The sequence below is a fragment of the Neomonachus schauinslandi genome, chromosome 11 (assembly GCF_002201575.2).
Source record: "Neomonachus schauinslandi chromosome 11, ASM220157v2, whole genome shotgun sequence".
NCBI lineage: Eukaryota > Metazoa > Chordata > Mammalia > Carnivora > Phocidae > Neomonachus > Neomonachus schauinslandi.
In genome coordinates this window covers 106,137,560-106,162,899 of record NC_058413.1, presented here as the reverse complement: position 1 = coordinate 106,162,899, position 25,340 = coordinate 106,137,560, and the positions used below count along the sequence as shown (strand labels likewise).

At 38.6% G+C, this 25,340-nt stretch overlaps 1 protein-coding gene across 1 annotated transcript in view; it reads right to left on the bottom strand.

Annotated features, from left to right (window-relative positions):
• CWF19L2 (CWF19 like cell cycle control factor 2) overlaps window positions 1-25,340 on the bottom strand; it is a 121,475-nt gene that overhangs the window by 49,128 nt on the left and 47,007 nt on the right. Inside the window, 4 exon segments of the mRNA XM_044919343.1 lie at window positions 1,385-1,522; window positions 3,278-3,391; window positions 21,080-21,172; window positions 23,201-23,297. Coding sequence (XP_044775278.1) covers window positions 1,385-1,522; window positions 3,278-3,391; window positions 21,080-21,172; window positions 23,201-23,297 — 442 coding nt within the window.

The window sequence follows — 25,340 nt, the reverse complement described above, 5'->3', positions numbered from 1 at the left end:
CCCTCCCTGACTCTGTCCACAGGCTGCAGAAACATCACCTCCACAGAGAGGCCATCCTTCAACACTCTACTGAAACACCAGCCTACCTCCTTCCATTTTGCTTTACTTCCTACAGCAATATTTTCTATTTTCTATAATATTTATGTTATATAATACTTTACATCATGCATTTGTTCACTTTCTGTCTCATCCACCAGAAATAGGAGCGCCTTGAGGGGAGGAACTTTGACTTGATCGGTTCCCTGCTCACAGCACCAAGAATGGTTATCTACCTAGCACAAATGGGGTGTTCAGTGAACAAGCGAAGCAATAAATGACTACTACAATCTACAACAAGGTTTTATCTTGTGTATCAACCTGAATTGACTATGCTCAGATTACTAAAACTAAATAATTCAGAGTTGCACATAAAACGGTTGTCCTGTTTCTGAAAAGAAAACTTTCAAAAAATATGACCTTCCTTCTGCATTGAATCTCCAGACCCTAGGAGACTTCTATAGAGTCTTTCCCTCCAAATAAAGAGAAGTAAAATGATCCTATGGGTTAAATTCAAGATCCCATACAATTCTTGGTGATGGGAAGAATAATCATTTCTATTTAAACCCAAGTTTGTTTTACTCCTCCGAACACACACATACACACAGACACATTGCTTATCTTTATTCTAGTTTTCACGAAGTAAAGTTTTTCACCAGGCAGTATATTCACAGAGTTTGAAAAAAAAAGAAGTCTAGGAATGTATACAGTAAAAAATCTTGCCCCTGTACATCAGATACCGAGTTCAAACTCCCACCACCAAAAAGTAACCACGGATATCCCAAAGCAGGCATGGGCAAATTATTCCAACTATTTCAGCTTTGTGGGGTGTACGGTCTCCATCACAACTATTCAACTCAGCTGTTGTAGGGTGAAAACAACCTTAGACAACGGGTAAACAAATGTGGACAGCTGTGTTCTGGGAAAGCGTGGCCTGCAAATCCAGACAGCGAGCTGAAACTCCAGCATAGTCAAACCTGTTACACAGCTGAGTTCAAATAGGTCTCTTTCAAAAGAAAGTCAGTGGTAGTGTTTGGAAGGCACTGCAACCAAGAATGCTATTTGAAACAAAAACTAATCCTACTAACCATAATGATGTACTAACATACATTTTCACATAAATATGAAATATAAATACAAAGTGTTCATATAAATAGATTTAAAATAAATCCCAATTATGTATTTCCCAATCAATTCCAAAATGCATGTTCTTGATAGGTCTTATAAAGGATTTGGTTTAATAAAATAAATCAAGATCAGAAAGAACCAGCACTCTGAAAAATAGATCATTGCTAGATGCAGTAACCAGTTTCTCTAAATTGAAAGGTATCCTAGGAATGGATCTTACCTTAGATGCCATCCTCATAAAAAGTTTGTTTTGATTTTCTGCTGTTCCCATCTTTTCATTCTTGACTAAATCATTTAGGCTGAGATTATCATCATCATGAAAGTATCTAACCCTTTCTTTTTCTTCATGGGTTGAAGCCTATGAGAAAATGAACATTATTTAGTGAAAACATGGGTCTTTGAAGTATTTTTAATTAACTATCTGTAAATCTGATATTAAATGCAAAAATCCCACTACATACCACAATCTTTCCTTCCAGCTAGCTTATCCCTAGTCTGTGTGCTTCCTTTTGGAAGAATTTCCATTAGAATACCACTCCCTATTTCTGCCCCATTACTCTCCTCTTCCCTAGGGATGGAAGTATAACACTATCTGATTTCTGGGTTTGGGGGAAGAGGCAGAAATGTTTTATCCCTTCTTCTCTCCTGTCTGCTCTTCTTGTAGTAACAATTCCTACTACCATGGAGGGAACTCCATGATCATCCAGAGATCGAGTAAGCATGCCAAAAACAGAGTGAAATATTAGCAAACCCATGTTACACAGCTCTATCAGACACAAAGCTAATATTCTGATTCTCATCTACATCAGTCCTGGGTTTTCCCAGCAGCTCGTTCCATACCTACATGTGGAAAAGAAAAGTGCTATTTATTTCCTCTCAAGTCCAATCTCCCTTACGTTCCCTTATTCTCATCTGCTCTTCAACCTCTCTGAGATCTTTGGAACCACGTTCCCGGTATTTCTTCCCAACATTACTATTCCTGAAATCACGAGCCTGAATCTCCTATTCCATGACTGCAACCACTCCCTGGCTCCAGACCCTTAATTTCTGGCCCTCTCATCCTTTCATTATACTCGAAAGGGAAAGCTCAATCCCAAATGAACGTGTCTGTCCTCTTTACCCCGGTACCCACACTGCTGGGTCAGAGGTAGCTCAAAAAGCTCAGCTGTCATCTGGCATCGCATCCATGACTCCCCAGCCAGTTCTGTCCTTTCATGGAATCCAAACCTTTACGGTTCTCCTGCTACATCTCCACTCCAAACCCCTAACTCCTCCCATTTCATGAGAAGAGGGATCCATCCCACTCTTTTTGCTGAAAGAATTACTACCTCCAGCAGCGTAGGCACTCAACAGGCAAATAATAAACATGTGACAAAAAATTATTCATGAACAAATCTTCTGTGGACCCAATTACCCCCTTGTATGATATTCCAAATCTATAACAAAAATTCTAACTTGGGAAAACTGAATACATTGTTTTTACCATCTCAAAAGCCTCAACGTAGTGCTAAAAACTAATTGGTAGAGCTGGAAGACGGAAAAGAAAATAAGGTTTATAAAGGATCAGAGCGACTACTACAATTAAGACATTATTGTCTTATCCCATCACCATGGCTCAAATTAGATAAAACAAGATTTTCACTAAGAGCTATGTTAAATATGTAAAAAAAATTAGAAACAATGGCAAAAAAATGTACACAAAATTAAAATTGCCAGGGCGCCTGGGTGGCTCCGTCAGTTAAGCATACGCCTCTTGATTTCGGTTCAGGTTATGATCTCAGGGTTGTGAGACTGAATCCCCGCATCAGGCTCCAGTCCAAGCGTAGAGCCTGCTTAAGATTCTCTCTCTCTCCCTAAGCCCCTCCCCACTCAAAATTAAAATTGCCTTAAACATTCAATGTTCACCCCAGTTATTGGAAAACTGTAGTTGAATCAGACTGTATTTTGTAAAATGCGAAGGGATATATCCAAGAATAAAAGTAATATAATTTACTACCTTCTAACATTTGTATTATAAACCTACACTGCAGAATATTCTGTAGTCTGATGCAAAGAAAGCCAAGGGGGAGAGAGGAACTCTGAATTAATAAACAAAGACCTCTGTTAAACACACCATCTGTCTCTTCCTTCTTCCTCCTTTACATTCCAGAGATTTTCCTGGTGTATGCACAGGCCACACTCTTCCAGACTGATCTGTTCTGACGAGGATCACTTCTCGGTCTTCATTCTATGGACAGATTTAGAGATAACTTTTGAAATTATTGTGAAGAATATTGAATATTTATATTTAGTAATCAAAAAAAAAGCATAAAAATGACTCTAGCTTCCACATGTAATTATAGATTATCTTCAGTCTCCTGGAATTTCATTACCCACTATAACGTAAAATGATCATGCTCTTTTCAGAGAAAAGGTTGGGGGAAAAAAAATCCAAGTTCATTTTATTATTTTTATTTTTTTTAAAGCAATCACAGAAGCAAACTTCAAATAATGTTTCCATCTAGACAATATTAAAAGATGTCTAAGTATCAATATTCATACAGGCATTGTATGGGAGTGTTCATAATTTATTCAGTAGATGTCATGTTTAACGCATGTTTTTTCAATTTAAAGATGCTACTAAAACCTGATTATAAGAAATGAAGCAACGAGGGGGGTGCTTGGGTAGCTCAGTGGGTTAAGTGCCCGACTCTTGATTTCAGCTCAGGTCATGATCTCAGGGTCATGAGACTGAGTCTGGAGTCAGGTTCCATGCTGGGTCTGGAGCCTCCTTAAGATTCTCCCTCTCCCTCTGCCCACCCAACCCTCACCACACCCCTGCTCAAGTGCATGCAACGCTCTAAAAAAAAAAAAGAAGAAAAGAAAAAGAAATAAAGCAACAAGATGACACAACAAACTTGCTAAATTAGCTGCTATAACAATACTCCGCACAACTTCTATTCTTTCCATTAACAGCCCTAAAATGCCTTCCACTTCTCTGACTCTTCAGAAGTTATATCCCACTTGCTTTCAATCCATAATCTTTTTCCTACAAACTATTGGCCAAATACATGCCTGGTATGGTACAGAATAAGATTAAACTTATAGTCTATGAGAAAAATGAAAATTATTAGAAAGGTTCTAACAAAGAATCACATAAAAAATATTAGACATCTACTTTATTAAAAAGCAGTTTGAAACAAGTCCAAGCAAATTATTCACACTTCAATTTTTTTCTCAAATCAGAATCAATTATTAAAAAATCAATTTCAGTTCCATTTAATAGAGATTTAGTTCCCCTGTTAAGATGGAAGAAAAAATACATATCAATTATTGATCTTACATTCACATACAATACTAAGTAGATGGTAAAGTTGTTATCACTACTTTTCTTCTTCAATTAGTTAACATTAATTAATGATGTGTTATATTTTAAAGAGTACCTCTCGTCATTCTCTTACTGGGTAACAGAGATGGTTTATCAGATTGCTAAAGCTGATCTCCCTAAGGACTTTCAAATTACTAAATCTAATACCTACTTATCAATTATCATCTTCCTTGATGTGAAAGTATTTGATTCTGTTTATTATAGTCTCAGCCTGAAACTCCTCTTATTCCAGTTTTCTAAATACTCTACTCTTTCCTGGTTCTGCCTTACCTCTCTCTGACCCATTCATCCATTAAATACTCTAAAAAGTACCTACCTTATGTAGTTACTAAAAGAAATATAGTCCCTGCCTACAAGAAGCGTACAGCCTATTGAATTATTCTTTACATGTATTAATCAGCATAAAGAAAGTCAACTTCACTTTTTCCTCCATTTCGAGCTATACTCCAAGTATTGATGACTCCAGGGTTCCTTGGTTTCCATCCTTCCAGCCTGAACATAATTGTCACTCGTACTGACAAAAAATTCATTATGCTAAACACAAATGTAATTATGTCATTCTTTGCTGAAAAACTTGCAGGGATCCCATACCACTCAGGAGAGATCAGTACCTTTCAAAGTGTGGCCCACAAACCAGTACCAGTCAGAATTACCAGCCATGATATATTTGTCATCAGTCCACAATGAGTTAAGTACAAAAACTGAGTGTTTATAAACTTTTACAATAATCTTCAACAGTAATTTTATGTTGGTTCAATCTAAATTAAAATTTGGACCTGTATTTTAGAATATCTTTATTTCATTTTTCTATAATTTTTATTGTGTTTTACAAAACTGTTAGTTCATGATGGGCTGGAAAATCCCCCCCCCAAAAAAAAACCCCCAAAAAACACTCTGATCCTACAGCACAGTCTGAGAAACACGATACTAGATAGTGGGATAAAGGCCAAGCACCTTAACATACCACGTAAGGCCTTCAAATTCGAATACTATGGCCTTCTTCAAATTCACTTTTTCTCTAGCCGTTCATAGTTCATAGTTTTTGTAAATCTACTGTCCATTTTACTTCCCAAATAATTGTAGGCGTGTCTGTATTGCTAGACCATAATCTTTTCAGTAAGTATTGGTCTATTTACAGCTATCTATCTGTCTTTGCCAGGCCAAAGCGTACAGATACGCTTCCCGGTTCCTACAGCATTGAGTACAGTGGCGAAAAACGACGACAGTTCACAGATGGGATTAACAAACTGGTGCCTCGGACAGACTGATTCTACTCCCATCGCTAACCCACCACACTCCCAGCTATGCTCCTCTTCTCCACGCTTTTCTACTTCCTGTTCCTTGGGCATGCCAAGGGACACCATGTGTTCCCACTTTGGGTACCCAAGACAGAAATACTGAGCAATTTCCATGTTTGCTACTCCATTAATACAGAACGTGGGGCTTATTTAAGAATCTACAACAGGATCAACACACGAAGGCCCACAGGCCAAATCCAGCTGCTGCCTGTGTTTGTTTGGCCCACAAGAATGGTTTTACACTATTAAATGGTTGAGGGAAAAATCAAAAGAATAACATATTTCGTGATGAATAAAAATTATATGCAATTCTCATTTTAGTGTCCAGAACATTGTACTGGAACAGAGCCATGCTCACTTGTTTATCTACAGGCTGTGGCTGCTTTCATTCCACGACAGCTTCAAACCTATGTAACTGAGTTGCCGTGACACACACTGGAAAGCCCATAAAGCCTAATATAGTTACTGTTTGGTCTGCAGAGAAAAAGTCTGCCAACCTTTGATCTATATTATTCTTCAGGTGATAAACCTAATCCAAAATCATTTAATGATTACTTTTACTACCTGAGAACAAGCAAGATAAAACTTGCAACCGCTGGACAGCATTACAAACAGATCCATGTTGTAACAGGGAGGGTAAGAGAATGGGGACCCAGAGCCCTCTCATTTTGTTAACATAGGTCTGACGTCCATTTCTGGCCACAACGGCCACCATGAAAACCAGGTATAACCTGGCACAGTTAACATAAAGCCAGACAATACAGAAAAATACATGAAACAACCAAGCCAGAAGAAACACCCCAGAACTAAAAGTGGCTGCCTCCAGGACGGGGATAAGGTCTGAAAAGGGCTCAAGACATTGCCTTTCTTTCCCACAGGCCTTCCAGCATTATTTGGGTGTAACACACTGATTAAAAAGAAAAGGAAAGGAAAAAGCACACTCACTTTGCTTCAAAGCTGGTATCTGAAAATTCTAAATGATCGTTTGAAAGCTATTTGTAGCATCTGGTGCATAAAGGAAACCCTCTTCCACTAGGTCAGATTTTCCCACCAGTTGGTATTCTGCAAGTCTGTCATCACTGAAGGCCACAGAACGTGTTTCTATCTTTTAAAATGTCAACAAATAAGCAGTTATGATAGTTCACAGTATTTTCCTGATTTTTAAACAATCTCCACTGTATCTCTAATTATGTCCACAGAGCAGGTTATTCGCTACACACAAGTTCCCAGCCGAGGCGGTGAGTGCTTTCCACTCATCAACATGTGTATCCTGGCTCAAGGCTATTTGTTCATTTGTACACTTATTCACAGGACCTTATAAGCTCAAAGGAAGCATGGTGATGGTACCAGACAGACTGCAAGCAGCCTTAGTTACGTCTCCCTTTCTCAATTCATAGGAACTGTTTACTCGTGTCTTCTCCCCGCCCCTTGATCAGCCTTCCTAGAGGCTCATCTATTTAATTTCTTTCCTGTTTTTTTATCACTTCTATACACTTTTAGCTTTTATTTCAGGAATTTCATTGTCTACTCTTCAGTATGTTTTCTCTTCTCTCTTCCACACTGGGTTCCTGGCCATGTCACAGCGCACAGCACGCTGGTGCGGATCCTGGGGCCGGGATGCCCACGTGCCAACCCTGCCTCATTACGGAACCTTGCATGTCACTTAATTAGCTCGACTTCTTCATTCAGAGAAATAAACAAAATAACAAGGTATTTCTAGGATCCAACAAATTAATACATACACGTCATTTAAAACAACGTGTAAGAATAAAGTGAGTGATCAATAAATATTAGCTTACACTTTTTAGTTCTCTTTCATTTATCTAAACCTTTCTTGATCTGACTGAGTCTTTCTTGGATTTACCCCCTCTCCTCTCTAAAATGTCTAGGATATTATTATTCTTCATATACATCTACTACTGTTTCACTTTTTCTTTAGAATATTATTCTGTTCTCAGAACTGAAGCTACTAAACATCCTTAAAGTCCTCTTGAGACTGTGCTGCCATTTTAAATTCACTAGCAATGAGTGTTCACATCCCAATTATTTTTTACTATGTTCTCTGGCATGCGAGTGTGTAGCTTGATGGGAGGGTTTTTTCCTTCCCTTCTCTGCCTCCTCCGACCCTTCAATAAAAGGCTGTTTTGACAGTGTCTCCACTCAGTCCATGAGGACTCCCGGTTCTTACAACAGCATCTCACCCTGTGAGACTGGGGCTATTTCACGTAGTCCAAGTCACGGCTTCAAGGCTCTGTCTACCTTCTTCCATCATTTCCTAGGAGCTACAGCGCTAAGTCCTCAGGCCATTTCCAGACCTTTCTCAGGAGCCCTCCACCCGGCATGAGGCAGGGAGAGGCTGTGTGAGGGGATCTGATTCCCACCCTCTCAGAGCAGCTCAGTCCTCAGCTGCTCTGCCTATTTTTGGACTTAGATCCCTGCAAGCTCCAGATCCTTACTGTTTTATCCTTCCGTTCAGTTCAGAGAAGTGTATCTTTCCTTTTGAGCATGTTACATCCCTTCCAATTCTCTTTTTACATTTTGTCTGTGATCGCTATGTTTTCGTACAGAGTGAGGGCCTCAGAGCACTAACACACCTCTAGTCAGAGCACTCAGAGCGCTGCCCCCTGGTTTTCCAAACGTGTTAGGTTGTGGGGACCCCTGTGAAACTCCACATCAGTACTGAGATTCAGAAGGTAAGAGATGGCCCAGCACAAACTGAAAACCTTCGCCAGGACCACATCCTCTCAGCTCCTCAAGCCCCCCTGTCAACACTAGAATTCTTCTAGAGCATGCTCTAGAATCAGAACAGAGGCACATATTTATTGGCATAATAATTAATATACCATTAATTAGTATTATAGTGACCTGCCTAACCTCTTTGTCCTAAAGCTGCTAGCTGGATGAATTCTAAATGTGTACAAGCCTGAGAAAATTAAATATTACTGTTAAGGATCATTACTAAAAAACTAAGTAAAAATTAATGCTAGACTACACCTCACAATTTCAGAAGTAGATTATTTGGAGACACATCTAACTACTAACAATTTTAATTTTGTTAACAGATACTTTCTAGAACCAATACAATGTCTGGCGCTGGCATAATACGAAAACCAATCCAATTCTTCAGTTTCCTTTCCTTCCTTCATCATTGCTTCCTTGTAATCCTTACATATGAAGCTACCCATGAAAAAACATGTACCTTTACATTATATTTTTAAGCAGACTCCTTCCAGCATTTGCCAAGGTGGGGAGGGATGAGAGGAGGAAAGGAGATTAAGAAATTTTTTAAGTGTTAACTGACATTCTGGAATCTTTCCACCCTAAAATAATAGAGTTCTTTTGGATATTAAAAAAAAAGGTTATTTTGATACTTATGAAATAGATAAATTTAAGGACAACATAGGTTATTTAATACATCAACAACAGCAACGAAATCTGAAAACTGCCTTATATTTTTCCTATTTAAAAACAAACCAATCTTGCCATTTGCAATGACGTGGATGGAACTAGAGGGTATTATGCTAAGTGAAATAAGTCAATCAGAGAAAGACAATTATCATATGATCTCACTGATATGAGGAATTTGAGAAACAAGACAGAGGATCATAGGGGAAGGGAGGGGAAAATGAAACAAGATGAAACCAGAGAGGGAGACAAACCATAAGAGACTCAATCTCAGGGAACAAACTGAGGGGGGTGGGGGGAGGGCATAACTGGGTGATGGACACTGGGAAGGGTGTGTACTACGGTGAGCACTGTGAACTGTGTAAGACTGATGAATCACAGACCTGTACCTCTGAAACAAATAATACATTATATGTTAATAAAATAAAATTAAAAATTAAAAAAAAATAAAAACAAACCAAGACAACTTTTCCAAAGAGAAATTAATGTTTGTATAATTTCATAAAGTTCTAAAATATATCTCATTTAATTTTAAGAACCTTATAACACAGGTATTATTATTATTATTTTTTAAAGATTTTATTTATTTGAGAATGAGAGAGAGCACATGAGAGGGGGGAGGGCCAGAGGGAGAAGCAGACTCCCTGCCGAGCAGGGAGCCCGATGCGGGACTCGATCCCGGGACTCCAGGATCATGACCTGAGCCGAAGGCAGTCGCTTAACCAACTGAGCCACCCAGGCGCCCTATAACACAGGTATTATTAAGCCACATTTTACTAGGGAGGCTACTAAGGATCATGTATAATAAATGATGAAGCTCCAGACTCGACTCTAAATCTTTGGCTTTAAAATCCCACATGCTATTTCTATTACTCCATTTCTCTAGTAAAATGAGTTAATAAAAATGATATTTTGGTAAACACTGACTTTCTGAAAGAAAAGGTAAGTTGGCAATGCTCCTTTAACTGGTGATATGTTTTTCAATTACAAAAAAATCTCTTTCACCAAAATGAAAGTCTGCACACCTCCTGAGAAGGCCTGAGTACCTGATTAAGGACTCAACAACCAAGCCCAATTTTAACTGTTGATTTAATATATTTTATGATACTGTCTAGCTGTGGGATGAAACTCTGGGCAATCTGAAAAGACAGGTCCATAACTGGCATAAAATTAAATCAAAAACATTGCAGACTTTTCATTTTTTAAAAATATTCTGTTTCATTTCATTCCATTTGATCAATGAACTCCTATCACTCAGAACCACTTCTATCATTATATAATCCAACAGCATGAATGTGTCTAATGCGATGAACAAGACATGGTTCCAGTTGTTAAGGAATTCATAAATGGCAGGGAGAGGGGGAGAAAGAGGAAATAAGGGAGTTTATACAAATCACCACTAGACTATTAAGTAAGATAAAATATAAATCAAGTAGGACCAGGTCACACGGGATGGAGAAATTAATGTGTTCTTGGGGACAAGTGAACTGGGTCTTTGGAAACAAAGATAAAACGGGAAAGGGTTAAGAAGTAAAGGAAACAAAGCACAAAGATCCAGTACTGCTGAAAGATTTCTAAGTAAAGGCATATTCATGTTTTAGACAAATTTTAAATTTATATTACATTTTAAAGTCTCAAAAATATTTCAAAGGCTCCTGTCTCTAGATAATTAACTTGGCTAAAGGAGTAAGAACAGACATGACCTGAGGTTCTAACTGCCCAAATCCAGCGTTCTTCCGACTCTACCACAACTGCATTCAGATGAAGCCTGGAGGCAATTTAAGGACGCGCTGATGAGCAAAGGAAGAGTGGCAAGAAGAGCATGTAGGATGTTACTGCTATACTCTAAGCAAGAGATGATGGGGCAGTGACCGAGAGCAGTGATGGCAGAAATTAAAAGGATGAGGTATGTACAGGAGGGAAGGCAAGTAAAACAATATTACTTGGTGATACTTGAATGTGCTGCCAGAAGAAGGAATTAAGAGCTTCTCCGTGGTTTTTAATTCGGAAAAACAGCAGGATAAGCGTGCAAGTAAGAGAAAGAAAATGATGACATAAACAGACATTTCTGCAAAGAAGACATCCAAATGGCCAAAAGACACATGAAAAAGTGCTCAACATCACTCGGCATCAGGAAAATCCAAATCAAAACCTTAATGAGATACCACCTCACACCTGTCAGAATGGCTAAAATTAACAAGTCAGGAAATGACAGATGTTGGCGGATGTGGAGAAAGGGGAACCCTCCTACACTGTTGGTGGGAATGCAAGCTGGTGCGACCACTCTGGAAAACAGTATGGAGGTTCCTCACAAAGTTGAAAATAGAGCTGCCCTATGACCCACCAATTGCACTAGTGGGTATTTACCCCAAAGATACAAATGTAGTGATCCGAAGGGGCACACTGGGGTGCATGTGCAAACTATGGAAAGAGCCAAGATGTCCATCGACAGATGAATGGATAAAGAAGATGTGGTATATATATACAATGGAATATTATGCAGCTGTCAAAAGGAATGAAATCTTGCCATTTGCAACAACATGAATGGAACTAGAGGGTATTATGCTAAGTGAAATAAGTCAGTCAGAGAAAGACAAATACCATATGATTTCATTCATATGTGGAATTTAAGAAACAAAACAGATGAACATAGGGGAAGGGAAGGAAAAATAAAATAAGAGGAAAACAGAGAAGGAGGCAAACCATAAGAAACTCTTAACTCTAGGGAACAAACTGAGGGTTGCTAGAGGGAAGGAGGGTGAGGGGATGGGGTAACCGGGTGATGGGCATTAGGAGGGCACCTGATGGAATGAGCACTGGGTGTTATATGCAACTGATGAATCACTAATTCTACCTCTGAAACTAATAATACTGTATAAGTTAATTAAATTGAATTTAAATAAAAAAATTTTTTAAAAAGAGAAAGAAAATTATGTATGTAAAGGGGATGGTTTTATACATTCTGAAGTTAGGGACACCCTTAAAAGTCAGGCAGACAACTGAAAACACTAGTTCAGAGCTCAGCATAGAGCTCAGATCATCCACAAAAAGATGTTAACTGGAACAGTGAAACTAAGAGATACAGCCAGGATGAGAACAGAGATCCTTGCTTACCTATCCAATCCCTTCTTCTTCTTCCCTCACTCATACCTCACTCTGTAGCCATTCAGAAGATGCCACCATCGTCAGATGACACCATCTCCCTCTCACCTCTGCACCCTCACCCATGCTCCTTTGCCCAGACCACCTTGCCCTGCTGGTTTGCCAGAGGAGGACAGTGAAGTTGCTAAGAAAATAGAAAGTTGTTTGTTTAGAGACACAGCAACTTAAGCATATTTGTAAGTAATGAGAAAGGGGCCAAAGAGAGAAATTAAAGATTCCACACAAGAGAAGGTGGGAACTGGTTCTAAAGGCTAGAAAAGGAATAAGATCAGAGCACTGGTAAAGAACCTGGCCTTCGAGGAAATGAAAACACTTTTCCCACTGCCAGATGAGAGATGCAGAAAGACTAATGTTCTGGGGACACGGACAACAGACAGACACTGAAAACATCCAACCTTATAATTTCTACTTTCCCAATCATCAGGTAGGAAGCAGAGTGACGGCTAAGCATAAAGCAGGGAATCTGGGGAGAATGGCTAAAGTTCTGAGTAACTGCTAAGAGAAATGTGATTTTTGGTGGGGGAGTGGGCAGGCAAATTTGCAGGGAGAAATAGGTCATTGTGAATCTCTTCAGTCTCCCTTCCTAAAATAAATTTTAGAAATTGTATTACTGGGACACAAAATATGCTAATATGATTACAATTTCATTTAATAATAAATAACTGTGCAGCATGGAAAAACGCTGTTGACAGATGAGTAGAGAAAAGCAGAATAAAAAAAGACTATAATTATGTAAAATTATGCATGTGCTTTCATAGTTACAATGGACAGAGACTTGAGGAAAACATCAAAAATATTTTTTAAATGTAGATTTTTTTGTCTTTTTTGCATTGCTTTGTCAATTGTGCAAAAATATTTAACATGTTATTAGGAAGGAAGGAAGGACAGAAGGAAGGGAGGAAGGAAGGAAATAAATCTGGAGGGAAATACTTTAAAATATTTTAGGGGCACCTGGGTGGCTCAGCTGATTGAGTGACTGCTCAGGTCATGATCCCTGGAGTCCCAAGATTGAGTTCCACATCGGGATCCCAGCCCAGCGGAGAGTCTGCTTCTCCCTCTGACCTTCCCCCTCTCATGTGCTCTCTTTCATTCTCACTCTCTCAAATAAATAAATAAAATATTTAAAAAAATTTTTTTTATCAGTGTATAATCCCTGAGTGGTAGAATTCGGGGTGATTTATTTTCTCCTTTAAGTTTTTTTGCATTTTCCACATTTCTACAAAGAATACATATTATAATTAAAAGTCACCTAAGAATAAAAAAATAAAGAAAAATATACTTTAGTTTATTTTTAAAGTCCATATACTATTATAATAGAAATTTTATTTATTTATTTATTTATTTATTTATTTGAGAGAGAGAATGAGATAGAGAGAGCATGAGAGGGGGGAGGGTCAGAGGGAGAAGCAGACTCCCCGCTGAGCAGGGAGCCCGATGCGGGACTCGATCCCGGGACTCCAGGATCATGACCTGAGCCGAAGGCAGTCACTTAACCAACTGAGCCACCCAGGCGCCCATATAATAGAAATTTTCTATCTAATTGTGTGAGCATTTCTAGGCAACTTAAATTTTTGTATTTGAGCTTACATAACTGTCACATATGAAACCGGTTTCAACATCTAGGTAAGATTCTCTTTTTACATTTCAAAAATCAGCTCATTAATCTATGTCAAAGGAATTATTTTAAATAATTTTTATTGGGCGCCTGGGTGGCTCAGATGGTTAAGCGTCTGCCTTCGGCTCAGGTCATGATCTCAGGGTCCTGGGATCGAGTCCCGCATCGGGCTCCCTGCTCCTTGGGAGCCTGCTTCTCCCTCTGCCTTTCTCTCTCGCTCTGTCTCTCATGAATAAAAAAAAAAATAATAATAATAATAATAATAATTTTTATTTACTTTAAATAATTGTAAATTACACAGACAAACCTGACCTCATTTCTTGCCACCAAATTAAAACTTAACGAGACCCACATCATCCTGCACTCAATTTATTCAAAAAATGAAGATAAATGACTTCACAGAATTTTAATGAGAACTAAATAAATTTCTATAAATAAATGATTAAAACAAGCCCTGGCATATAGCATGCCCTCGAAAAATATCATCTATTACTATTAATAATGCTAGTAGCTGTAATACTAAACACATCAGTTAATACCACTGTCCTGAAAAATAAAACTGTATCTTGAAATTTAATGAAATAAACTCAGAAACAGAACCTAAGTAAAAAATATTATTAAAGGAATTAGAAGCAAAGTGGTTTTCCTAAGGTAATAATTCTTTATTAAACATATCCTATAACGCTCTGATGGCACAGATTTCTAAACCAAACTATGTTTTATCACTTAATATTTAGAATTAATTCGGAGAATCACACATGGATAACATACTGGATATTTCTGGATAGAAAGGAACATAGCAAATACCATAAACTTTTTCTATGACTCATCATGATATAATTTCAAATGTTTTGTTTTCTTGGTTTTTTTTGTGTTTAGTTCGACTCAACTGATTTTATTTTCTCTTCCTCATAAATCTTTATTAGCAACTGTCGACTACAATTATTGTACTCAGAACATGTTTGGTATGTGCATATGTACTATGCACTACAAAAGTGAAAACTGCATTTTGTTTTCGGCAACTATAAAGCTGAGAAGATCACAGCTGGGCCGAGGACGTCGGATCTCATTGTCCTACCAGCCCTTTGATCTTTCCCTGAAGCCCCTCAATAAAACAATCAGCCCCAAAATAAGAAAACAGCATTTTAAAAGAATTTTATTTTTAGCTTTCCTAAAAACACATTAAATTTCATTTCTTATAACTAACTTGTAATTATGCATAGTACAGTACAGCCAAAGTAATTTTTAAATACATAAAAGAATAAAATTTACTTTGGGGTTGATTTGTTTCACTTAAAATTGTACCCTTAAATTGCAAATATACAATATCAATCCATGACCTCATTCTTCCATGCCCTCCCCCCACCCCCAGAAATCCAGAAAACAATGTATTAGAAGCAAACCCTTCAAGAGAACATGGCAGTCTCATGACTCACTATTGCCCTTAAATTTAATTATACAACAGAAAAAAACAACCAAAAACAATGAAACAATGATGACAGTGGACTGACGAGCATTTGAGGGAACAGAGGTGAACTGATGGAAGAAAGAGGTTGCTCCTGGGTCATTCTTCCTTCTCCAAGAAAACCAACTAACTAGTTATGGCTTCAGTAACTACTGGAGGACCCTGGTTCACAACTTGAGAGAGTCCACAAGAGAATTCTTCATACCAAAACTCAATGTGATACATATACAATCACAACTATCCAAAATAATTACAAGTTGTTCTAAATTATTACATTTGAGAGAATATTCTTCACAAAAACAATAAAAAAAAAAAATCCTACCCCAGATGGCATTAACAATTAAATATGGCCAATGAGTCATTAAAGCTGGTATTTCCTACTCAGTGACTGGTGTCTATGGGTCATCACTCACACCCAGGACAATATTTAGAAGCCATGCTGAAGATTATTTCTGTGGCTTAGAAATAAGTCTTACAGAGAGTTGTCATAAAGAGAAAAGCTTTTCCTTTGGCAAAGTTACAAACATGGTGATAAGAGCCAAAAATAATGGCTACAGCCTCAAAACATTCTCTGGATGCCCAGATTGCACTGGGTCCTCTTCGCTATCCCCAAACTTCTATACTTTTCCTTTGGAGGACCATCAAAGCTGTAATTATATATTTGTATAATTGATCTTATTTATAAGTTTTCTTTCCAGAGAGAATGCTTTCCAAAGGAAAATATGATGTCTGAGTTAAGATCTAAAGGATGAACAGGAGGTAACTAAGGGAACAGAGGGAAAGAAGAATAATATTCTAAGCAAAGGAAATGCTTTGTGCAAAGGCAATGAGCCTGGAGGGAAAGCCACTCAGAGGTCTAGATGATGATTACAAAGAGCTGACAGGCATAAAGAGTTGATGGGGCAGATAAGAAAAGCAAACAGCAGATTTAGAAATATTTAGCAGGTAATGCCAACACTATTTCATGAAGAATTTGATGCAAGATGCAAGAAGAATGAACAGATATAAGATTCCATGTTACTAAAAAATGTGTTTGTATTTACATATCATCTATGAAATTGTTTGGCTTTAATTTAGCTTAAAATGTTGACTCCTTAGAAATAGTTTATTTAAAGAAATAAGCCCTCTAGTAACATAGGTAACATTTCTTTTTTTTTTTTTTTTTTTTAAAGATTTTTTATTTATTCATTTGAGAGAGAGAGAATGAGATAGAGAGCATGAGAGGGGGGAGGGTCAGAGAGAGAGTCAGACTCTCTCTCTGTGAGTCCCGATGTGGGACTCGATCCCGGGACTCCAGGATCATGACCTGAGCCGAAGGCAGTCGCTTAACCAACTGAGCCACCCAGGCGCCCTAGGTAACATTTCTAATTGTAGACCACAGAAATGAGATAATTTGGGGATGGTAATAAAAGAAGTAGAACCGTATACAAAATAGGTACAGCCACGGACTTGTTTTGCTTGGCTAGGGAAGAAACGAGCTAAATGACCAAAGGCAGAGAATATCTCTGTGCTCCTCTTCCGTGGCAGGAAAGGCTGCTACCAAGTAAAGTATACCTATGGTAACGTAACATGGTGAGCAGTGGCGGAAATGCAAATACTCGACTTAGAAAACTGAGAACGTAAGTGACTTAAGTGACTGCTGCAAAGAAGGAACTGAGAAGTATTTATTGAATAAAGGCCCAACTTCACTGCTTAAAAATGAAAGGCAAAGCTTCAACACGACAGTTATTTCAATCTTGTAATTAATTTTTTTTTCTCTTTACTATGTTTATGAGGATCAGCTGCAGAGACTGGGATGCCAAAACACAGTAAAACAGTCTAGGCGTACCCATACTCTGGGAATCACAGTGATTGTATTATAGTGAACTCACAATGTATTCAAGAATCAGAGTCAAAAGACAGTGTTAAGGTCAAGTATGGTCAAACTACTATTGGAAATACTGGACCTGACTTTATGTACAAAATGCCACAAATGAGCTTGTTTCTTTAATTATTCATTAGTTAATGTTTCTCCAAGGCCCTCTAAGGCCTTCCGTTAATTCCTCAATTTCTTTCAGGACTATAAAAACATCTCTCTTTTTTGCCAGCTATGCAAACAAAACCTGAGCACATCACACAATAACTAGTTCATTATCCACCACAAATGGTAAACTGGATTTGGAGCTGAATTCCCTTAGATTAAATGTGTCCACGATGTGATTCCCTGAAGGACTATTAACAGGGAGAAGTTACGGGAAAGCAGATTAGGATCTATTACGTTAAAGAACTAGGATTCGATCTGTCCTGAGAGAGAACAGGTAGTCTTCCAGAACTCATCAGTCAGTGTCCAAGCACAGGTTAGACAGAAATACTATGCAGTGGGGCTGTTTCAATAAGGAAGTATACTCGAGGGAAGGCCGGACCAGAGGACTCCGAAGTTCATGGGTCATTTTTAAGAGTTACAAAAGAAAACTCTAAGTGATCAAATAAATTGAAGGCATTCATACAACAAATACTTCAAGTATCTCTTGGTTGTCCACGAACGTGCCATGCACGACTCAAGGCACAAGGTATGAACTGAGAGAAACACTCCTCCTAACTACTAAACAGTTCACTCTCTAAAGGGAAGAGAAATAAGCAAACTAATAATTACAAGTGCTGGTGGTTTTTACTAAAGCCAGAACAATACTCATAGATTGCTGAATCGAGAGATTTACCTTGTTCACAGAGCCTAACGTTTCTAACACAAACTGTGCCATGAAAGCCCTCCTTTCTGCTCAACTGTTCTGTGAACGGGATCTTCTCCCAAAGAGCAAAATTTTTATAAGAAGCATCTCAAGACTTTCCTCTAATGAGTCAGGAAATTTCTGTGAGGTAGTAAATAACTTTGTATTCTACTCTTATTTCTGAACAAAACTACTCTGAAAGGCAGTTAAGTCAAGGCCCTGGCCTTGAGAGAATAAACAATTTTACTGGCAGCAGAGAATTCCTTCAGAATTGTGCGTAGAGGTTTGTTTTGCATGCGTCTGGTAAAGCTCGAACAGAATGTGCACGTGTATCATCTCTTCAAAGAAGACAACAATTTTTCTTTGTGGTCAAAGAATCCTCAGAATGAAAATCTTTCTAGATGAAGCTTCAAGGCTATTCAGTTTCCTGAAGAGTTGACAAACAGAAAGTCAATATTGTGTACTACTTGGAATACAACTTTGAATCCTACTCCACTGGGTGATGAGGTCCACCGCTGAAAAGCTAGGAGGAGCTAAAAGTCACAGATATCAGTAATATTATAAAGTTATGTGCTTAAGGGATGAGATATAGTCTGTCAGTTACTATATGTCAGTTACTATATTAAACCAGCAGGAAAAAAAAGTTATTTAAAAGACCTGCTTCAATTTTTTCAGTTGAATTGCCTTCAATTTCAAGAACTCTCTGAAGTCCAGCCACAGCTTTAGAACCCTTTTGTATAAAGTGACAAGTGTCAGGAAAGAAACAGGTATAGATTACAGGGCAATGACAAGAATACAAATACATACCATGTGAAGAGATAAATTCCACAGAGAATACTTTAAGGGTCTTCAAAGTTTCAAAACAAGAACAGGTTACAACTTTTTGGGAGGATGAGAGAAACGGCTTCAGAAGGAAGTAAAGACAAACTGAAAAGTGGACAAGCCTAGAGCGTTTGGTATCTGGCACAGATAATTAACAGCATCTGTAAATGTCAGAGACACATACGTTACCTATGAGCGTCTTGGCGGTGAGGCTGGAAAGCGGGCTGGTCTGCAGAGGGCCATACCGTAGGAAGATCTAGCGTTTATCAGAGTTAGCACAAAGAAACCACATGCAAGTGCTAGACTACAGAAGTATTATGACTGCAAGGAGGCATGAAAACAACCGTGTGGCTGAAGTGTGGAAGACAGACCGTACAGCGCCCCACACTCAGCTACTTCTTAATTCTACACGCAGCGTCTCACTCTCAACTCCTTAATCTGTGTAAGAAATTCTACATGAACCACTTTTTAAAAACATGAGCTAGCACAGCATTGTCAAAACAGCCAGTTTCATAAACATACTCTCCCCTATGATCTAAACCCTCAATAAGCTTGCAGAAAACCCTATGGAATTGACTTCACACATTCTCATCGCCTCACACGCAGACATTAAATTATATATATTAATCTTTGAGAGCAGTCCTTTAAAATCAGTTATAAACCTCATTACAATCCTCTCAACACTGTAATACACCCAGTTCAGCCTTCCACCTTTTCCTATCTACACTTACTCCTGTGCCTATTTCATGTGGTATCATGGATTTAAATACCGTCTCTAATGTCAAGAGCTCCCCAATTTCTATCTCCAGCTCAGGCTTCCCCCAACTCCCAACATCAACCTGCCTCCCTAATGTCTCCACTTGCTCCACATCTAAAAGACATCCAAAGTCAATGTATCTAAAATAGAACTCCTACTCTTTACCCCAGAACAGACTCCCCGTCTTTTGACACCACCAAGAACGGCCACTCTAGTCTTCCAGCTTCTCAGGCTAAAACCTTTGAAGTCACTTGGCGTCCCCTCTGTATCTCATACACCCTCCCATCTAAACCATCATAAAAATCCTGTCCACTCTCCTTTCAAAATGCATCCAGGAAACATTTATGCATATAAGAACCTAACCACTTCTAACCACCTCAGGGGCTACTCTCTTGGTCAAAGCCATTACCATTCTTTGTGTGATTATTGTCAGTGCCTTTCTAGATTCCAGGTTCTGCTCTTCCGCTCCTTCAGTCTATGCTTAACAAACAAGGCAGGACGGTCCTGCCAAAATAGATCTTCCACTGGAAACCCTTCAATGCCATCTCACTCAGAATAAAATCCACTTCCTTACCCTGACTTTCCAGTTCCACATGATCAGGCTCCCACGGCCTCTCTAACCTGGGTCTTCTACTTCCCCGTCTTCCTTCTGTTCCACTCTGGCAACACTGGGCTCCTTGCAGTTCCTACTACACATCACACATGTCCCCATCTTCGGGAACCCTCTGCTCCTCATGCCCAGAGTGCTCTTCACCCAGACAGATCCGCTGTTCCACTTCAAATCTTCGCATCAGTGTCCTGTGTCCTCAAAGCCACCAACACACCGGGCACTCAAGACCCCCACTGGCCTTCCATGGGTGTCAAACGTTCTAATATGCTGTACAATTTCTTACGTGTGTCGTTTATTGCCTCTCCTTACCCAAACGAGACTCCGTGCGGGCAGGTGCTTTTATCTGTTCTGTTCACTAACCAATAGACGAATGAATCCTCGAACACGATAATTTGTTTTATATGGAACAGATACCAAATTCCAGTCTCTCATTCTCTAGGGGGAAGAATTTAAGGACCAGTGTGTTTTCTGCAAAGTCAGAGTCAGTAAATGGCAGAGTCCAAAATAAAACCAGGCCTCTCTTTCCCACCAGGACACAGAGGTGGAACATAAGACAATACATATGAAAATAAATTTCAAAAACAAGCAAACACACATATAAACACACTGACACAGATACACAAACATTTTACATTAAAGTATTACCACTGCCGAGTAATAGTACTATGCAAGGTAATCACATACCTACAAACAAACTTTCATTACTTACCCCTACCCCAGATTCTTTTGAGGATATCTGTGTTACAGTTCCTTTGAATTTATTTGCCTTTTCAAGTTGAGCTTTAAGTCGTTCCGCTAATTCCTTCAAAGGGAAAAATAAGAAAAATGTGTCACATATAGTTTAATTCCTCAGTGCATAAATTCAAATTTATACGACAGAAGGGAAAAGAGCATGGTGAACACCCATGTGGCCATAATCTAAATTCAGTTACCAACTCACAGCCTGGTAAATTGCTTTTTAATGAATGTATCTCAGTTCCACACTTCTCAGAGACCTGCGCCACTTGTTTATGCTTTGAAGGTAAATAATTACAAGGACATATACTCTAGGGGAGAAAAAGAGGCATAGAGAAAATACCTAACCTTAAGAACGACATTTTTGGGGCGCCTGGGTGCCTCAGTTAGTTGAGCGACTGCCTTTGGCTCGGGTCATGATCCCGGAGTCCTGGGATCAAGTCCCACATCGGGCTCCCGGCTCAGCAGGGAGCCTGCTTCTCCCTCTGACCCTCTCCCCTCTCATGCTGTTTCTCTCTCTCTCTCTCTCTCTCTCTCTCAAATAAATAAAATCTTTAAAAAAAAATGACATTTTTATAATTCTTTTGATATTATAAACATCCATTACTCAAAATTTCAGTTATTGTAACAAGAAATCCTTAACAAGATTTAAAATAGTACTTTCTGTATTGCTGGGTAATTTAAATAAGAACTCTGAATATATTTCATTTTTATTATAGGAAGTCTATAGAAATTTGTATAAAACAACTGACACATGAAAAAATAAATTAAACAAATAGAAGTATATGACAAGCAAAGAGTATTCTCCACTGCAGTGGTTCCATGACCAAAGGAACACCTCTTTTAACATAAATTAACCTAACTGGGTGACCTCTCCTTCATTATTTCAAACTAATTCCTTTGTGCTCTCAAAACTCAAACTTTATTTTCTGCTATTATTATTGTTTTTGTTGGTTTGTCTCTCTCATCTGGGCTGAGCTGAAGTTCAGTGTTACCAAAGTCCAGATTCAAAGAGAAAGAGCAACATATGCAAGATATGCCTTTTAATAGACATAAAACCTAGTAAAAATATAAGCATCTTGTTTGGCCACCTTGTACTCTACCGAACGGTGCCTTACTGACAGTACAACCAAAGGGAAGATCACTTGAAGCTCACTGACGTTTGGGTTTGTGATGAGTACATGCCTATGAGGGAATCGATTCCGTCAAGACATGTGAAGCTGCCTGGCTTCACTATTCTGCTATGCACGACGTAACATGTATCAGAAATGCGACGCTCTAACACATAAATAATCGATAAATAGAGATAGGTGTAGCTCTCACCAAATCCTCCCTACTTTCTACTGAACTCTGGGGTAAATCAGTCTTAAATCGTAACACTATTATGGAAATTAAATGAGCTAACCTATACAAAGCATCTAACGCTTATCAGGCATAAACATATTCCATTAAAATTTGGACAAATGAATTAATCATCTTTTTTAGAAGCTCATTAGTTAGGTTCCTAAGTAAGGGAATCTAAGAAAGCAATACACACTCTTAATAACATGTGACTAAAACAGGGAAAGAAAACAATGACATCTTCATCTCCTTCAAATATGCTACACTAAAATTGCAAAGTAGAAAGGAAATTTTAAAAACATTTTGTTCCCTAGGATCTTAATTTTTAAAAATCTGACAGGAAAAGTAGACACTTTATTTAGAATGGACAGAACTGTTTTTAGAAATGTTCAAGAATTTCTTGGGCGCCTGGGTGGTTCAGTTGGTTAAGCGACTGCCTTCGGCTCAGGTCATGATCCTGGAGTCCCGGGATCGAGTCCCGCATCGGGCTCCCTGCTCAGCGGGGAGTCTGCTTCTCCCTCTGACCCTCTCCCCTCTCATGCTGTTTCTCGCTCGCTCGCTCTCTAATAAATAAATTTTTAAAATCTTTAAAAAAAAAAGATAAAAAAAGTTCAAGAATTTCTTTAAAGAATCAATAAGCAGCAGTTATTTTTCATTCTGTGCTATATCCACACTGTGAAGAAACTTCCAAAATTACTTGTAAGAAGTTAAAGAGTTAATTTCTATTCTCCTAAGAATGACACAGAAGACTTACCATATTTCCCATCATCTCTGCCTTGATAATCCTGGCTCCCAATTTATTCTTCTCATCAACACTCAAGATGTGGATGGAATCATCCTCAGGACCACCTCTGCTTGAACAAGACAGATTAAGAGCATATGAAATATAGGGACACTGCAAGTAACAACATCAAGACTCAAATGTTATTTTAATTGACCTCAACAAAATACTTAGGATCAATAGATCATGATTCTAAAACCTTAAAAAAAAAACAAAAACAAAAACCAAAGCTTCAATGATTCACCAAAAATCAACAGTTTAAGGTTCTCTGTTAGAATGCCGCAATGAGGGGTGCCTGGGTGGCTCAGATGGTTAAGCGTCTGCCTTCGGCTCAGGTCATGATCCCAGGGTCCTGGATCGAGTCCCGCATCGGGCTCCCTGCTAGGTGGGGAGCCTGCTTCTCCCTCTGCCTCTCTCTCTCTCTCTGACTCTCATGAATAAATAAATAAAAAAAAACATTTTTAGAATGCCGCAATGGCCTATGGCAATTATAACAATAACTGACCAAAGTCCTAGCAACAATGAGATAAATAATATGTCAACTATTCTTCACTAACATTTCCATACTCATTTTAAAAAGGAAACAAACAGGGGCGCCTGGGTGGCTCAGTCGTTAAGCGTCTGCCTTCGGCTCAGGTCATGATCCCAGGGTCCTGGGATCGAGCCCCGCATCGGGCTCCCTGCTCAGCGGGGAGCCTGCTTCTCCCTCTCCCATTCCCCCTGCTTGTGTTCCCTCTCTCGCTGTGTCTCTCTCTGTCAAATAAATAAATAAAATCTTTAAATAAATAAATAAATAAATAAATAAATAAATAAATAAATAAATAATAAAAAGGAAACAAACAAAAGAAAATTAAAACACTAGAATCAGGCCATAATTCTACATGGCTGGGGCAATTCTTGTTTGGTGTGATAATTACTTAAGAAACTGTAACCAGGAAATGACATATTTAACTGCATTCAAAGAGTAAAAACAATGACCGTATGTTCTTTTGCAAAATAAACCCTGAATAACTCAAACAACATAAACTAATTTATAACTAAGATCATGTGCCAAACCAATACTCTGAAGACAAGAGAAATTTCCAGCCAAGGTCAGAAACCTGGCATATAAGAAGTCCTTATGAAAGATTCCTGCAGGGAGCGCCTGGGTGGCTCAGTCGTTAAGCGTCTGCCTTTGGCTCAGGTCATGATCCCAGGGTCCTGGGATCGAGCCCCACATCAGGCTCCCTGCTCAGCGGGAAGCCTGCTTCTCCCTCTCCCACTACCCCCTGCTTGTGATCCTTCTCTCGCTGTGTCTCTCTCTGTCAAATAAATAAATAAAATCTTTAAAAAAAAAAAAAAAAAAAGAAAGATTCCTGCAGCACAAGGAAGGGGAATGTAGGCCGAGCCTGAAGGACTCCTTAGCGAAAGAGACATAGCTAAGACTTGAGAACTCCAAGGCAACCAAAGAGAGGAGAAAGCTGCACAGTGAGAGAATTGCAGAAAAGTGTGGAGAGTTCCCCTTAAATATCCCCTTAAATATTCATATAATACCACCTGAATATTTCATCAAGAAACTACCCGTAGTCAGGGAAAGCACCATCCCAAAGATTAGAGGAACAGTATTCAGCATTCCTGGGAATAGTGCCTGGTCCCACTAGCCAGTCTAGCAAAACTCATAATTCAGAAAGCACTGGGTGAAGTATTAAGGGTCTTTCTTCATTACTGGGAAATTATAAACTCTAGAATAAATGTTGATCTAAGCCCACTGAACCAATGTTAAAAGCAAGAGTCTAAAGGAGCAAACAGTTTCCAACTAACCTAACCATGTCGCCCCAGGACAAAGCTCAAGAATATTTACCAGAATGAAAAAATATTTAGCACTCAACAAGGTAAAATTCATGATATCTAGTATCCAACCAAAGACTACCAGACATGCAAAGACATAGAAAAATAAGACCCACAATTAGGAGAAAAAATTATCAATCAAAATCAACCCAGAACTGATTCAGATGTAAGAAATTGCAGATAAGAACAGTAAAAGTTATTATTGTAACTGTATTCCATATGTTTGAAAAGTTACAAACAACTAAGATATAAAACAGATCAGAACTGAACTTCTACAGTTGAAAAC